Source organism: Oratosquilla oratoria, chromosome 19, assembly GCF_046742065.1.
Source record: "Oratosquilla oratoria isolate Oo_2021 chromosome 19, ASM4674206v1, whole genome shotgun sequence".
NCBI lineage: Eukaryota > Metazoa > Arthropoda > Malacostraca > Stomatopoda > Squillidae > Oratosquilla > Oratosquilla oratoria.
In genome coordinates, this window is record NC_134795.1 from 57611043 (window position 1) to 57629405 (window position 18363).

At 39.5% G+C, this 18363-nt stretch overlaps 1 protein-coding gene across 1 annotated transcript in view; it reads left to right on the forward strand.

The window, feature by feature from the left end:
* LOC143035918 (branched-chain alpha-ketoacid dehydrogenase kinase-like) overlaps positions 1-6695 on the forward strand; it is a 65617-nt gene extending 58922 nt beyond the window's left edge. Inside the window, exon 9 of the mRNA XM_076203132.1 lies at positions 234-6695. Within this exon, the coding sequence (XP_076059247.1) occupies positions 234-378 (145 nt within the window). The 3' untranslated portion in view covers positions 379-6695. The remainder of the gene's footprint in view (positions 1-233) is intronic.
* Positions 6696-18363: the final 11668 nt, after the last annotated feature.

Below are 18363 nucleotides of genomic sequence, written 5' to 3' on the forward strand. Positions count from 1 at the left end.
GGACCTTTCATCAATAAGGAGCTAAGATGAGAGGGAAAAACATTGGTGGTGGATTGGAGTGGAATGAGTGGGAGTGGGTGTGTGCCTTGTCTGGCTACCTCACTTATGAGAGGGAAGAGGCCATTGGCATATAGATAGATAAATATCACTTGGATTACTTGAGTACTGTACGGTGCTCCTCACTTTATGTATATTCATAAGTATTCTAATGTATTCATGTTTGTTTTCTTAAGGTTTGGTTTTGGTCTTCCAACATCAAGAGCTTATGCACAGTACCTTGGTGGCAGCTTGACCATTCAGACTATGCAAGGCATTGGCACGGATGTTTATCTACGGTTAAAGCACATCAATAGTAAGGCAGATTCTTTCAGAATATAAGGAAAAATAAAACTTTTGATGGATAACCTTGTATATTTTGGTGAACAAGGTTTTACATTTGTTGATACAACATTAAACTAGATGTTAACCTTGTTTCAAGAAAAATACAAAGTGTATTGGATTGTATGCACATTAAATATGCTATAGAATTATGAGTAACTGTAATCAGGATTGCAGAATGTGAATATGAAACTTGTGTAATAATAGACAATGGAGCCAAGTTAAAAGCACATGTACACACCCATTCTTTGTAATATTTCATTACAGCCATTAATATTTAATGGTAATGCATCCTTGATCAATGAAATGTAAAGCAGCTTCATAAAACAAATTGTCCATATTATTTACATTTGTACTACAGTATTATTTTTTCCTAAAGTAATCTTTAGAAGCCATTTACAAGGTATTTTACTTTATGAAGCTGTATAATTTTGGTGTAAGTTTCACATCTTTACATGTATATGATTCAGGGTACATTGTACTGTTAATGGAATTACTTGTGAATTTGGGTTTTGAAATGTGAATTGAAATTTTTCAGGTGTGAAGAAAAGCAGTCGTTGTAATTGCACAAACAGTTTGAAAAATAAGTGCATTGTATGAAGTATGAATTCACTAATGTTGAATATACCGTAACATATACTGTTAACAGAATTAAGTTGGACTGAATAATTTTCCTTTTTCTAATCTATATTTCATTACATTTACTGTTAACAGACTTTATTTTTTATTTTATTTTTATTTTTTCTCCCCCCCCCTATATTGTATGGTTATGACATTGTAAGAGCTGAAAAAAAAGTTGTTCACTTGTATTCGCAGTCAAATATGGCTGCTATATTAGGTATGTTAATCGTTCAAAATAAGTGAGTATGTAATGAATAGCAATGTTTTGACATCTTTTTAGGTGATAAAATCTCATATTTTAATTTGCCCAACAATCAGAATCACTTTTGTACATGTATATACTGTTTGACAGTAATGTTGATTATTTATTTTCTGTTTCACAAAGATTGTTGGGTTGAGCACAAATAATTTGCAGTGGAGTTGCAAGCACCAAAAGGTATTTGATTACCTAAAAAGAAACAGTGGACTGGACTATGATAATCTCACACATGCACATATGTGTATGTGTACACTTGCACATTCATGCACACATGTACACACACACACACACACACACACACACACATGTAAGTACACATTTGGGTGAAAATGGCAGTTGCAGATGAGAGGGAGGGTGGGAGGGGTGTGGAGTGTATTTAGGGATGAAATGGGTGGGAGTGTTTTGCCTTTCCCTTTTTGGCTACCTCCCTTGAAAGGGGGAAAAAGCCTTGGTATATGTATGTATGTATTGACATAAAAAGTTAGACGAGATGAACATCAGTTTAAAATAATGAATTTATATTGTTCAGACATAAAGTAAGCATATGTAAACAGTTCATTACAAGAATAGCACAGTTTAATTAGAATATAAGGTGATCAAGTCTGTACAACACCTGAGGACAATATGTTTGTGTTCATTTCGATGCTTGATAAAGTACACATGAACTTAAAAACCAAAGAGTTCTAGGTAAATCAAGTATTACTGAAGACTTCTTTCCCTGTGATTAGGTAGGATGATGATGATTGACGATTTGGCTTAATGTCAGACTCTTCCCTGTCAGGCTAGGATGGTATCCCTTTCAGAGAACTTTGTAGCATGGAATTTAATGAACACTGCCCTTAGTTGAACTCACCGGTGGCAGGGTTCGAACCCCCATCACTTCAATCTTTGGTGCATCTAGCAACACCCTAACCTGCTCGGCCAGATAGGGCCTACATTTGTTTTGTGTAGGCTTATGTTAGAATATGATAATCAGTAAATCGGAGCACCCAGAGAAAAGGGAACTAGGGCTGAAGAGCCATTACAAAGACAGTGATGGTATTTGCAATGGCCAAGTAGGTTAGAGCATCACTACTTGTGGCAAAGGTCGAGATGACGGCAGTTTGAACCCTGCCGCCAGTGAGTTGGACCAAGGGCATGGTTCATTATATTTCATGCTACAAAGTCCTCTGTATGGAGCACCATCCTAGCCTCCTGATAGGGAGAGCTCACAACATTAAATTGAATCACATAGAGATAGATTCATACACATACCAGTAAAAGTCAGAATAGGAATGCAATTATTCGAAACTACTCTTGATGCCCTAAAGAGGATGTTTCACTGGTAGAATACTTCAGCCAAACTCGTTTCTTTTACATATGTCTAAAAAGGAAGACACAAATCCCAGGGAGGCATCCCAACACTAACTTAAATGTCCAGGATGTAATATTTCACCTCATACTGTACAACACATTATGGAAGACTGCATTATACACAGTTATGCATGCCAACAACACAATACATGCTGTAGTAAAACACTGTTCCAGCCATGGTATTCCTCAGGAAGCTGGGACTACCCAGCCAGACAGTTAAGGGAACAACAACACTGAATTTATGGTGCATTCAAGCAAAATTTCCACCTTTAGAAGCATATATCAAGTCGCCATGAATAGCTGTATCAAAACCTGTGACCTGTATGAAAGATGAAACATGTTTTATCTCCAGGGTATACAATGTGGAAACTTTTCAAAGCTATTCAGAAGGAACTCTTGTGAGTACTACAATTACTCAAAACTCAATTGGAGAACCACCCATGGAAAAAACTTTAACCTACAGCAAAAACTGAAGAACTTGTGTAGAGACTACAGTAAAGAAAAGAATTGTTCAAATATGTGGACTTGGTCAAAACATGAGATTCTCATTTTTAAACTGTCATAGTTATGCCATTTTCACCCTTTTTTCACATTTTCCTATTCATGCTTTCTTTACATGTGCCACTTTGTACTTGTGCCACTTTTACCATGTGCCATACTAGTGTCATTATGTTGAGATCACCCTCCAACACTAAAACTGTACCAACAGAGAAAAGGCTATACCACAGAAACTGACCCAGAGACAGCTATCATACAAAAGACCCCAAACACCTCGTGTTATACTGCCCAACCCTAGCCAGATACAGAAGATGAAGGTGAGAAGTCCACACCAAGAGGCATGTAGATAATGCAATATTTCTTCTGTGAGTGACTTATGGCCAATCTAGTGGACATTGCTGGTTACTTGGGAGCTGTGGGACTCCTAGAAGATATTTGGGGCAACAGATTGATTGGTTGACTGACTACCTGTGCCAGTGTTATCATGTATTAACCAGGGACCATGTATCCCAATTTGAGAACAACTGATGTCAACTATTCTGGCCGCTAATGTGACATTTATCTGAGGCTGAGTGCTTGTTTGAAAAGGTAGTTCAGCACGATAGTTTGCACTCTGATTTTGCACAGGCTTATTTACTGATTAATTCTAGATTGTACCTTTTATTGTTTTTATGTTGGATGATATTCAGCCAAGATTTGACCCTGGAATTGATGTGGGTTAAGGTTCACCATGACTGTTTACCTGTTTTGATGTGCTTAAATACATTAATGCAGGGTAAATGAGGAGATGCATCGTTGTGTGTCTGAATTAGGAGAGAGTGGAAGAGACGTGAGTGATAGAAGTGAAAGTGAGCCTAGCTACCTGGGTTTGTTGGTAATGGCTCAATTGAGGGAAGACAGGTTGGAGTGGGTGTTGTGTTTAATGGAAGATATTTTTGTCAGTTTGACACTAAAGAAAATGGGTTCATGACCGCTCAACACATAAATTAGCTTGACATGGGAGGCAGGTTGCATTATGTCTGGTCCCAAAAAACAGCATAGATTTAACATGTTTCAGATGAATGTCCGAGCAGTGTGCTGGCCATGCTTGCATCTTTGAGTCTGATTAAGAAAAAAGAATTGTTACCTTTCGGCTATTTGTTATCTAGGGAACTATTAATAGAATTTCTTTATGCATTTTTTTTTTTTTTTCAACAAACCCAAATTTATATTATATGTAGACAAATTTATTACAGATAGCTAAGGTTATGGAATATATATTTCCTTTATTGAGGGGCTTTCATGCACCTAAGCACAATCTTCAGAAGTACTGTATATGCAATAAAAGGCTTGTACTAAAAGAATGTATTGAATTATATAAAGGTAAAATAGGAGAATATGTAGTTGATAAGTTGGATCAAACCTGTGCATATTAAATGTTGTTAATGTCCTGTTTATTGGAAAGAAAGACTTGCATAATCAAAAGGCAGACTGAGTGAACGTTTCTGGTGCTTTCAGTTTGATAATGGTTAAGTATAGTGATGAGTGATGGAACAAATAATAACTGTGGATGTAATGTTTGAACTTTTTTAAGATTCTTAGAGTAAATGTGTAACTTTATATGAAATTGGTTGGGTATTTCACTTGACTACCTCCTACTGAAGGAAGGTGCCAGCTCTTGTAATATGATGAATATTTTTCATCATGTAAGGTGTCTTCCCATTTAATGTGGATCACCACTATTTGCCATAGTAATTTTGTAGCCCTTAAGATATAATTATGAATGAAAGGATAAGACCATTTTCTGTGTTCATTTGACTGCTTAAACAAACAAACAAATGAAAATATGTATGTATAACCAACCTTTCCCTTCATTTCCTTCCGCTTCACTCTACCTTCAACAAGTATTTCTCTTGCCTTGTTCCTACTTCTCACTTCACTCCTTCCCTTTTCCTAGCCAAATCAACACTTGTCACTTTTGCATAACATCTTAGCCACTTAGCCTCACACTGTATTGCTGCATGCCAGACCCCCTGATATCCATTCCTCTGAATCTTCTCTCTCCTGAGAGGATGAGTCCACTTGGCCAGACTGGTGTGACCATCATCCACCCCTTCTAAGTTACCAGAAGAGGCTAGATGACTGCATCATAGATAACTGTCCAGGATGTGACACCTCATCCCATACTATACAGCGTGTTATGGAAGACTGCATTGTACACAATCATGCACGCCAACAACACAATTTACACACTATCATGGAATTGTCGGAAAACCCTGTTCCAGCCATGGTGTTCCTCAGTGAGACTGCTAGACAGTTTAGGGAATGACAACAATAAAAACAATTTCTCATTTGGTGCATATCAAACCCTCCACTATAATGTTCCTCCTGTTCTGTCGTCAGGCTTTCCAGATCAAGGAATACCATGTGCATCCCCCTCCTGTGAATTTGTTTGTTGTCTAGGGTGGGTGATAGCTGAACAGTTAAAAATAAGTCTTACTCTTCCATTACTCTGTATATGACCAGCAATTTCCTTGATCCTCTCAAATAATCTTTTCATGCACCTTCCTAGTGATGCTTGACAAATGATGTCTTTATAATGTTTACAACTTTTCCCACGTTCCATTCTCGGTATGTGTTGATGTAACGCATCCTTTCTTCTAGTCATGATTTTTTTCTGCATCCAGCAAGTTACTCTCCTTCCTATACAGTTCATACAAATATACATGCACTCTAATATAAAGAATGACTAAGACTTGCAGAACAGTTGTATTAAGATCTGGACTAATAGGTTAGAAGGCAAAGTACCTTCTTACACCAAAGTAATCACAAATATCTATTTCATATATCATTTGCTAGTTGAATTGCCATTTTCCCCTTGTCTTTGTTTTGTTTATTTTATTTTTGTCTAATTCAACTGTAGTTATTTGAGAACTTGAGTTGTTTGAATATCCAAATTGTGGATGAACTATTTTTTTTTTTTTTTAATGCTGTTTTTGTTTAGTGTTTATGTCCATTTGTTAAGTTGTATATTTTGTAGCTCGTACATGTACAGGGCTTCCGTGATACCCCAGTGTCACTTTGTTGAGTAAAGTTCAGCTTGTGAACTTTAGCAAATGGTTGTCACAGTGACAAACCTTTAAATACAATGATTACATACGAATTGTTAGACAAGAACAGACAGAAAACATGGTCAGCAATTTTCATTCAAGAAAGGTATTATTTTTGTAAAGGAGTAAAAAATTTTCATAAAAACTACAGCATCTTGTTGACTTAAGATTATTCAAGCATCCCTATAATTTACCAGCATGAATGGAGTAGTTGATTATATTTAGGAATAAATGCATCACAATCCATATATCATTTTGACTAATGTTTTCAGTTAAGTTTGTTTCTTGTCTGATGAAACAGTTTGATATTATTTTCACAGTACTATGCTATAGTAGTATTATTATGATTAGATTTTAGTTGTCTGTGATAGCCTTTTAGAATTCCCTTAGATCAGAATGTATTTTTCGTAGCTCATTTAGTTTTGTAATTTACTAAAAAAAGGAATCATCATACGACTTTTGTACCTTGTCTTATAATAAAAATTACTATGAATTTCTCAATATTTTTCTTTAGCCAAAAACCATTGGGAACCCATCAATTACCAGAAAAGTTATGCAAACACTAACAAAGACTTAGACAGAAAAAATTAGGAAAATGGAGAAAGAAATGTAGAAAAGATAATTGAATAGTGGTGAGGAGGGGCACTAAGAAGAAAGACTAATTATGTCCTTCACATAGAATGTGCACCTGTTGCCTTGCTATAGTAAGTAAAGTGTTTAGAGCATTGCTACTTGGGTGTGAGGTCAGTGCTGAAATTTGAGGCTGCCTGGCAGTGAATGAGTTTGTAGGTTCTGTAAATTTAGTTTTTTACCAACAATTTTGTTTATATCTCTCCCTCTATATCTCTTATTGGTCTCATTGTCTTTTATGGTCTCTTATCTTTCTCCATATCTCTGTCTCACCTACTCCTTCCCCTATCACTTTCTCCCTCGCTCTCTCTCATCCTGTGTACTCCCTACTTTCATAGTATTAGGCTGGTAGTCTTGCCCCATGTTGGGCAACCAATATTAGGCTGGTTGAGGCGGACTCTGATGGAGAGAGAACTGGTTTTATTTAGCAATGAATGTTGGGCACCAGTGTTATGATAGGGCCCATGTTAAGGGCAAGAAAATGGGGAGGGGACGACTGTGAGTTTCAAATTGTGTCCCAACTTGATCTGCTTGTGGGGGAGGGGGTATGCGTCCTCAGTGAATCCAGTGTTCATCATTACGTGGCTGGCCGAGGTGCAGGTTAGTCATCGCAGGTCGATGCTGGTGCTGCACGTGTTTCCTCAAGGAGACTTTGTCCCACCCGTGGGACTCAAGGAAGCTCTGGGCCGAGTCACGCGGCTGGGTAGACGCGAGCGTATCCCATGGGACCACTTGTGGGTCAGTAAGGTCATAGGATGATCATAGAAGAGGTGAGGACTACTACTACAGAGCCTTGCCATCTCTCACACCCTGCCCCTCTTTTTCGTTGCCCCTTTCAATTTCTGTGTAATATCAATCCCGTGTTCCCTCATTCCCTCTTAACAGCCAAGCATGAGAGGTTTATATTTTGCTCGAGAATCTGTTACTTGTAAACTAAGGGATGAATAAGACGTGTCAAATGCATTAAGATATGAAAATGAATATGCAAGTAGATGTTCCCTTGGCCTGGCACAGGCTATTCTTGTTCTTATCGTCCCCTTAACTGTCTGGCCGAGCAGTCCTGTCCCTTGAGGAACGCCATGGCTGGAAAGGGGTTTCCCCACAAATATCTTAGAGAATATACTGTGTTGCTGGCGTCCACGATTGTGTACAATGCAGTTTCCCATAATGTGTTGTTTAGTATGGGGTGATGTGTTATGGCCTGGTGTAGCAGTGTCCTACCCCCCACCCCCCAAACCTTGAGCATAAAACTGGGGGTCAAACAGTCACAAGGAGGCCTTGCCTACTTTACGAATGGTACAAATCCCTGGGAGCAGCTCTGGTTACCCAGGTCAAGTACCTGACACAAGTAGGGCCTGATGATCGGCAGTCTAAAGGCGTTATCACACTGGGCTATTTGTCCTCCAACCTCCAATGAATCGGCGGTATCTCTCGCCTCCACCTTTTCTGCCATAAAATCACTATGACAAATTACATCATTATTTTTGTGAGAGAGGCAGAGGGGAAAACACACAAATAGAACTAGTTTATTCTTTAACTAGTTTCGCACTCCGCACTATGGTGCTTCTTCTGAAGAAGCACTAGTGTGAAGCTAGTTAAAGAATAAACTTCGTTCTATTTGTGTGTTTTCCCCTCTGCCTCTCTCACAACCTGTCAAGATCTCGTCACATAATTATTTTTATTTTTCAACAATTTACATAGAATGTCAGTTGATATGCTGGGAGGAAAGTTGTTTTCCCTCTGCATATCAGATTCCTTCCCGAAAGTTGCAGGATGTAAATCTGCTCCAACAGTCAGAGGAAAAATAGCCCAGTGTGAAAACACCTTAAGGGACCTTGTGACCAGGAATCCTGTGCCCACTTGAGATGGTCGGCATCACTTGAGATGCATTTCCACATCCGTGCATCAAAATTGCAGACAGTACGCATGTGTCGAGTGTGAACGATGGTACACGAGCTGTAGCAGAGGAAGGGGATGCAGAAACCAGAAGGCACAACAACATCTGGAGACAAGAAATAACAAATTGGAGAAAGAGGTTATAGAAGCTGTAGAGAATGTGAGGTAGACAGACGTGAGAAGTGAACTAGTGTGAGAGAGGGACTCAGGAGTTAGTGATCCAATGAGAACAGGGTTGATGGATAAGAGTTCACATAATTAAGAACAGGAAAGGGGGGGGGGCAGTTCTGGAAGATATGGCAGCAACCTAAGGTTGAAAAATGGTTAAATGATACAGTAGGATACCTTCTTCCCAGGAAACCTGTTTCACTCCGTCTATAAATAGTGTAACCAAGGGTCTAATAGAGGATATAATATGCTTTATAAGAGCATGAGCAAACTCATCTTCCCACACTTCGACAGTATTAAAATCTCTGGCCGTCCTTCCACAACTCACACGTCAGAGAACTCGAAGAAAGTTGAGGCACTCGGAGAATGTCTAGGTGATGCAAAGGAGAATGGAGCACTGGCGAAAGGGGGGAAGTGGAACAAGTGATGAAGGCAGAGGCCACTAAAATTAGACTCCACAATGGCACCAGCAGAAAGAAGCACTAGGAAGACAGAGCCAGTATTTTTGTGGACAAAATGAGGCATTGAAAGGTTGCAAGGGAGGGCGAAGACCCAGGAGGTCTAACCCTAAAGGAGAAAACGTTGAACATTCTAAGGGAAAAGTATCCAGAAGCAATACCAGTACACCCAGAAATTAAACTCGCTGGTAACTACCACCCCAAGTAGCGATTTTTGATAAAGGATCATAAGAACATAAGAGTGAAAGAGACTTAAAGAGATTCTAAGGCCTACATTAGGCAGTTCCATGTCCATTACCAAGTATCATCCTCATCCATAGCTATCCATCCTTCTCTTAAAACAACTGTTTCAGCGCTCACTACGTGGTTACTAATTCTATTCCATTTGTTAACCACTCTATTGGTAAACAATGCTTTGCACACCCAGGGGGCAGCAGAGCCATCGGATTCAGACGCGTTAGGATGGAAATCTCCCCTTTGCACTAGCCTTTTTGGGACGACAGTAGGATGCCATTCCCACATTGGCGAGGAAAATGGCTACTAAGGACTGCCTGCACCTCAGAGGTATACTCGGTATGTAGACTTATCTCAGTGGACAAGAAACCTGGCTGTCGTCCTTTTGAGAAGATTAATAGGGAAAACGACCGTGGAAGTTGCAATGGGCGAGGTGCAAGGAGCTGCAGGTAATCTTCAGGTGTGTGCGGGGCAGTAGGCAGGATGCGAAGCGGCGATTCACACCTTGATGGGAGAATTTCAGCCACCGTACCTCCAACACATCAGCCAAAGCGCGAATAGACGTCAGCGCAAAAGTTTTTTTTTGGACACGAGGACAATTGGCCTCTTTTAGATGTACGAATATTTGACCCAGTAGCTCCCTGCTACAGAGACCTAACTGTTGAGGTGGCCCACTCCAGAAGTGAGAGGATCAGGATGTACGAGTAGCGTATACAGAATGAGGATCAATGTTCATTCATCCCAGTAACATTTATGACTTCAAGCGGGATGTGTCCTAGGGCATAGACACAAGAACATACGAATGGAGGAAAACGCAATAGACCATAAGGCCTACACTAGGCAGTTCCATGCCCCTTACTACCTTTCATCCCTATCCATAAAGTTATCTCATTTCCTCTTAAAACAATCCATTGTTTCAGCACTCACTACATGGTTACTGAGTCTATTCCATTCGCTGTCGGTAAACCAGTTCTTGCCTATTTCCTTCTTAAAACTAAGACATTCCATGCTCGACTGGCAGAGGTAATGGCAGAAAAGAAATAACCAAAAAGTAGTAGTGTGGCGTGGATGAGATGTAGACTCGTTTTCACTCCAAGGTCAGCTCTTCTATACATGAGAGGCAGCAAGTCCCCACACGCTAAACCAGCACATATATGGAACTTCGATTTGCCCAAACTACAGTTGAAAGTCTGATTAATAATTTTTTTTTTTTTTTTATAAGGTAACAAGAATATAAAAGGTTTGTCGACCACAGCCATTGGCGGAAGCGGAGCCAACGGGCTACTGTGTCTGTAGAAGACAGATCCTGCCAGCTTTAATCAAACAGTTCCACAAGAAGACCTTTTTTTTTCTTTTTTTTTTTACAAAAAAGTAATCGTAGTAGTGGTGGTGGCAGTAGTAGTAGTAATGATAGTAGTAGTATTGTCTCATTTACAGACCAGCAAATATTAGTATCAAAAAGTGTAAATGCCATTAGTAACAAAATTTGTAGTCTTAGTAAGAGTAAAATTATCATTAGTAACGCGAGTAATAAGGGCAAGAGTAGCAGTTGTAGTAATAGTAGCAGTAATAGTAGAGGCAGAAGCTGTGGTCTTAGTTACATTACCACAGCACCAGCAAAATACAACCAACAACAACACAACCACAACAACAATACCAGCATAACCACGACCAAAAAGACTACAACATAACCAGAACCAACAACACCACAACATAACCACAACCATCAACGACTCAGTCACAACCACCATCAAGCCACAACCACCAACCACACCAACATAATCATAACCACCACCATCATGACAACTATGACTACCCGCCCGAGCCTCAAATTGCCTTAATGGTCACTTCCCCCTCCTCCTCCTCCTCCTGCTCTCCTCCTCCTCTTCCTCCTCACCCTCCTCCTCCTCCTCCTCTTTCTTCTCCTCCTCCTCCTCCTCACCCTCCTCCTCTTCCTCACCCTCCTCCTCTTCCTTCTCACTCTCCTCCTCCTCCTTTTCCTTTTCCTCCTCCTTCCCCTCCCCCTCCTCCTCCCCCTCCTGTTCCTCTTCCTTCTCATCCTCCTCCTCCTCACCCTTCTCCTCCTCCTCTTCCTTCTCACTCTCCTCCTATTCCTCCCCTCCCCCTCCCCTCCTCACTCTCCTCCTATTCCTTTTCCTTCTCCTCCCCTTCCCCCTCCCCCTCCCCCTCCTCGTCTTCCTCCTCACCCTTCTCCTCTATGAACTTCCTGTACTCCACCCTGTGGAGTTCAACAGGCCCATGTGGAAACAGTAGATTGAGGGAAGAGGTGGAAGTGTAGAAATGGAGGGAATGGAGAACGGAATGGTTATGTGGAAGTCACACAGTGTGTGGAGTTGTGGAGGCGGTGGAGTGGAAGGGTGGTAAAATGGTAGGAAAAAGTGAAATGGTCTCAGGTGGAGGTGGAGAAGGAGGTGATCCTTCCCGACGTCCCTCTCTTTAGATCAGTGGTTCTTAACCCATTCAACTCCGATGACAAGATGTCTTGTCATTTGGTCAAATAAAACAAAAAATCATAATAAAACAACAAAATGTTTGATGATCAAACAGCACCAGAAAAATATGACGTCGTCAGTCCTCCTCCTCCTCGAGGAGGAGGAGGACTGACGACGTCATATTTTTCTGGTGCTGTTTGATCATCAAACATTTTGTTGTTTTATTATGATTTTTTGTTTTATTTGACCAAATGACAAGACATCTTGTCATCGGAGTTGAATGGGTTAACCTGTGGGGAATTCCCCACTGGTGGGGAATGGCGGAGTTGCCAAGTGGGGAATGACCGGTTGGACAGAAGAACCAGTCTTTTTTTTTTAATCGATGTGTTTTTGTTTCTTTTTGTTTGTTTCTGGTGTCTTCTTGTTGTCACATTTCGTGAATTTGTTTCCACCCACAAATAGTATATATAAATTATATAGACCATGGACTAAAATCTACTGTTTCCAAATTTGCTGATGATACAAAACTGTGCGGAGTGGCAAATGATCACTCAAACCAATTAGATATTCAAGAAGATTTAGACAAATTACAGCAGTGGTCTGAAAAGTGGCTAATGAAATTTAACACAAGTAAATGCAAGGTAATGCACATAGGTAAAAATAACAGTAAGTACGATTACAAGTTATTTGGAAATTCGTTAACAAAAGTGGATAGTGAAAAAGATCTTGGCGTAATTATCAGTAACGACCTCAAATCATCCAAGCAGTGTATTTCAGCCTCTGAGAAAGCAAATAAGATTCTGGGACTGATTGCGCGATCTTTTGATTTCAAAAGTCCATCACTCATTAACAAGCTATATAAATCGTTAGTTCGTCCACATTTGGAATATGCTGTTTCCGTATGGTCACCGAATCTCATTAAAGACATTGACAGACTGGAAAAAGTACAACGGCGAGCCACAAAACTGATTCCAAATATCAAAAATAAATCATACGAAAATCGACTTAAACACATGAATCTGTTTTCCCTAAAAAAGCGTAGACTCAGAGGTGACTTGATACAGGTCTTTAAGATTCTAAAGAGAATTGACAACATCAAAAGTGACCAAATTTTTACATTGAATGAGAATCAGACAAGAAACAATGGTCTCAAACTGTCCGGAAATAGATTCAATTTGGAAGTAGGTAGAAACAACTTTGCCAACCGTGTAGTTAATGAATGGAATAAACTTCCTGCACAGGTAGTGCAATGTAGTTCAGTTCGAAGCTTTAAGAATCATTTAGATAAATACCTAAGTAAGATGCTGTAATGATTATAATTTATCTTATATTATTTGTTTTTGTTTTGTTATCATTTGTCTGTCTGATTTTCATTTATTATTAGTTATATGTAAATTTATTATTATTTACTATTTACCTGTTTGTTTATTATTTAACTATACCTATGCATTTATTTATGTATTTTATTTGTTATTTACATTATTATAGTTTTTATTTATTATTTTATTATTAATATTATTTTTTTTTCGCATCCGACCTAGATATGGATCAAAAGGTCTCCTGTCGGCATGCTCCGCCTTTGTAATCCTTATAATCGATAGTGCTTCAAAATTTAATACATTACATCCAAATGTTGACTTTACAAATCACAACCATTTACAGACTGTTTTAATAACAAAAACAACCAATATATGAGGTATTGTAAGTCATGTTTGGGTAAAAGTGACAACACTGTATATTTACGTACTAAACACTGCATGGGTTAAAATCGAATTTGTCAAAGACCGATGCTGTGGTGGGAAATGGAGAGTTGGCTCACTAAAAAGTGGGGAATTGGAGAAAAAAGGTTAAGAACCCCTGCTTTAGATGTTGAATGGAATCACCTGACGATTATCGCAGCAGCGTGACCTGAGGTCAGTTCCTGACGATGGAGACAAAGATCGTCGTACGTAAGTACTACGTATGTATCTACCAAGGTCCATGTAGACAGGTCAGCCAGCCGAGCGGGCCGAACGCGGGCGAGGAGGGGTGATGACGTCATCCACGCCGCACCTCCCAGCCACTCACAGTACTGACTTCAACCCTTGGAGCCTGTTATCTCTTCCCCTTCCCCTTTTTTAACTGCATTACATATTACCTACATGCATTACTAATTAGATGAACACTTGGAATATTAAAGAGTCTATTGTAAGCTGAAATATATTCATAATAAGTATGGCAAACAGTAGTCATAATACAAAGAAAAAATAAGTTCACACCATTCATAATGTTGGCATAAATATTCAATATTTGTTATTGAATATAAACCACTTAATCATAACATAAACAACAAAGGAAAACAGGTAATATGGTCCTAGTGAAAAAGTAAACTACATCTCATTCATATGATCAGTTTCATTAGCTTTCTGTTTTGACCTTTGCATGACTTATGTTTTTTCTTATTTGTCTTAATGTTATTATTTAGATTCCTAATTCTAAAGTACACAGATATTTTGGCGGCAAAAAAATGATATGACATCATGAGGTACATCAAGTCCAACATTTTCTAATTTACGAACAACTGTTTTCAAGCACTCTTTTTCTTTCCTTGAGACTGTCACGTGTATTACTTTAAATGTTTCTCTCATAGTTGTTAATTGGGAAAAGAAGGTGTCAGCAGGAGCATACAATCCACCTCTGTTTACTTCATCAATCCATGTTTTAGCCATGGCGGTAGGCCTACAGTCACTTGCTTTGTGGCCTAAGTGAGGATATTTTGTGTTAAATTTTCTAACAATATAACCACCAATGTATTTGAGAGATTCTTCTTCCATAAGTACGTGGATTGCTTTCTGTGGATTAGAAACTGAGATTACACAGTCTCTTAGGTTTTAATCAATGTTATCATACTCATAATTTATATCTGGCCCACCATCCAAATCTTTGAAGCAGAGACTAGTAATGTACAGTTCTGATGCCAACTACCTCTCATCAAAACATGAAACTTCATTTTTCCTTTTCTCAAGTTTAGTTTTATTTGACAAATAGTCAAAATATCCTCACTTAGGCCACAAAGCAAGTGACTGTAGGCCTACCGCCATGGCTAAAACATGGATTGATGAAGTAAACAGAGGTGGATTGTATGCTCCTGCTGACACCTTCTTTTCCCAAATTAACAACTATGAGAGAAACATTTAAAGTAATACACGTGACAGTCTCAAGGAAGGAAAAAGAGTGCTTGAAAACAGTTGTTCGTGAATTAGAAAATGTTGGACTTGATGTACCTCATGATGTCATATCATTTTTTGCCAAAATATCTGTGTACTTTAGAATTAGGAATCTAAATAATAACATTAAGACAAGAAAAAACATAAGTCATGCAAAGGTCAAAACAGAAAGCTAATGAAACTGACCACATGAATGAGATGTAGTTTACTTTTTCACTAGGACCATATTACCTGTTTTCCTTTGTTGTTTATGTTATGATTAAGTGGTTTATATTCAATAACAAATATTGAATATTTATGCCAACATTATGAATGGTGTGAACTTATTTTTTCTCTGTATTATGACTACTGTTTGCCATAATTATTATGAATATATTTCTGCTTACAATAGACCCTTTAATATTCCAAGTGTTCATCTAATTAGTAATGCATGTAGGTAATGTGTAATGCAGTTAAAAAAAAGGGGGGGAGGGGAAGAGATAACAGGCTCCAAGGGTGGTCAAGTTCAAGTCGGTACTGTGAGTGGCTGGGAGGTTCGGCGTGGATGACGACATCGCCCCTCCTCGCTCGCGCTCGGTCCGCTCGGCTGGCTGACCAGTCTACATGGACCTTGGTATCTACCTTGTCACCTTATTCATACTCCGTGTACATTTTCTTCCTTTATATATATATATATATATATATATATATATATATATATATATATATATATATATATATATATAATATATATATATATATATCAAAAATATAAATAAAATAGAAAATACACACATACATACACCAACGGCTTTTCCCCCTTACAAGGGAGGTAGCAAAGTCAGAGGCATAAATCCACTCCTACCCATTTCATCCCCACATATTCCACTCCCATTCACCACTCCTCTCTCCTCCTTTTCTTGGCTCCTCCTGGATGACGGGTCATCCCTGCATCTCGCCCACTGCCCTGGGTCAGAAGCAAGACATAGCGACCCCACTCTCCATCCCCTCATGCAGAAAAAGAGGAAGACAGGGAGAAATCCTTCGGGCTGCGTCAAAATATCATTCACACATACTCCCTCCCCCCCTCCCCCATCCACTTCCTTCCATGCATCACAAGATCATCCATACACAACCATTCTCTACTCACCCCTATCTTCTGTCTTCTCCCTTCCTTCCTTTCCTTTCTACTACTATTACTTCCATTCCCGATGCCCCTTTTACCCCATCCATCTATCTCATCCTTGGTCGATCCCTTATTTTCACTTCCTCCACCTCTGCCTTCCACACCTCTTTTACTAATCTTTCTTCACTCGTTCTTTCCATATGTCTAAACCATCCTAATACTCTTTCATCAACCCTATCTCCCAACTCCCTTTTCACCCCCCGCTCTCTTCCTCACCTCCTCGTTTTCACTCTATCCAGCCTAGTACCCCCTACCATACTTCAGGCACCTTATCTCAAACATAATCAAACTCCTCCTCTCCTCTTCTCTTATATTCCATGTTTCTGCCCCATACAGTGCTGTCGACACAACCACTCCTTCATACAATCTCTTCTTAGCATCCATTCCCAAATGTCTATTTCTCATTACACTTTTTATTCCACCAAGGTATTTACTTGCTTCTCTCAATCTACATTCTTCTTCCACTCCTCCCTTTCCCGCCACATTCACTCCCAAGTATCTAAAGCTACTCACTTCATCCAGTTTCTCTCCTTTAATACTCACTTCCAATTTGTTGCCATCCTCTCCCTTTGTACATCTCATTACCTTACTTATACCCACATTCATCTTCAACTTCCTTTCGTACTTCCTCCCAAACTTTGTTAATAACTTCCTTAACCCCTCTTCTGATCCTGTTACAATCGCAGTGTCGTCAGCAAACAGCAACTGACTTATCTCCCATTTTCCTCCGTTTTATTTAACCATCTCCAATCTCCGGCCCATTACCTTTGCGTTTACCTCTCGCACCACCCCATCCATGTATGAATTGAACAAACAAGGCGACGTAACATATCTCTGGTGAAGTCCTACCTTTTCCTGAAACCACTCTCTCCAATTCCAATTCTAACATATGCTCTACTACTCTCATAAAATCTCTTGACTATTCTTAACAGCTTTCCTCCTATCCCATATATTTGCAAAACCTCCCACAGTGCTTTCCTGTCTACCCTGTTACAAACCTTTTCCAAATCCATAAAGACCCAAAAGGCATTCTTACCTTTTCTTAATGCTTTCTCACATATCTGCCTCACCATAAAAATAAAATCTGATCCACGCAACCCCTACCTATCCTAAACCCACACTGTTCCTCACCAATTACTCCCTCTGTTCCTTACCTAATCCTCCCAATCAAAACCCTCCCATGAGCCTTCCCAACTACACTTAAACTAATCCCTCTGAAACTACTACACTCACACTTGCCCCCTTTTCCCTTGTAAAGCAGAACTATACGGGCACGCCTCCAGTTCTTCGGCACTCTACCCTCTTTTAGACAAACATTAAACAACCTCACCAGCCAGTCCTCCATCAATATACCTCCCATTTGTAGACTCTCCGCATGACACTTATCTAACTCAGGTGCCTTACCTGCTCTCATCATTTTAATAACTGTTTTCACCTCATCTTTTCTTTTTTTCTCTTGCATTTTCCTCATTCATCAAGGTCATTTTCTTAGCACTTCCCATTGCAATTACCTTTTCTTCCCTATCCACCTTCACATTTAGCAACTCTCTAAAATACTCTGCCCATCTTCCTCTTACTGCCTTCTCTTCCATTATCATCTCTCCATCTGCACCTTTTACCTTTTCTTCTCTACTTGATTCGCCTCCTCTTCCTCTTTTAATTTCCTTCCAAAACATCTTTTTATTACTCTTACCCTATTTCACATTCAATCTCCTCTTTGCCTCTTTTATTCTATGCTTTACATCTCTCCTCTTTTCTTTGTACTTCTCATATGATCATCATGTCCTACAACCTTCTTTGCTCCATCATCCCACCACTCACTACCCTTCATTCTATTTCCTCCCATCCTCCTTGTTCCACACACCATCTTTGTACACCCTGTGGCTCCCTCCTCGAAATATCCCCATTCCTCCTCCACTCCTAGTTCTACTCTATCCTTCACTCCCTCCCACTCT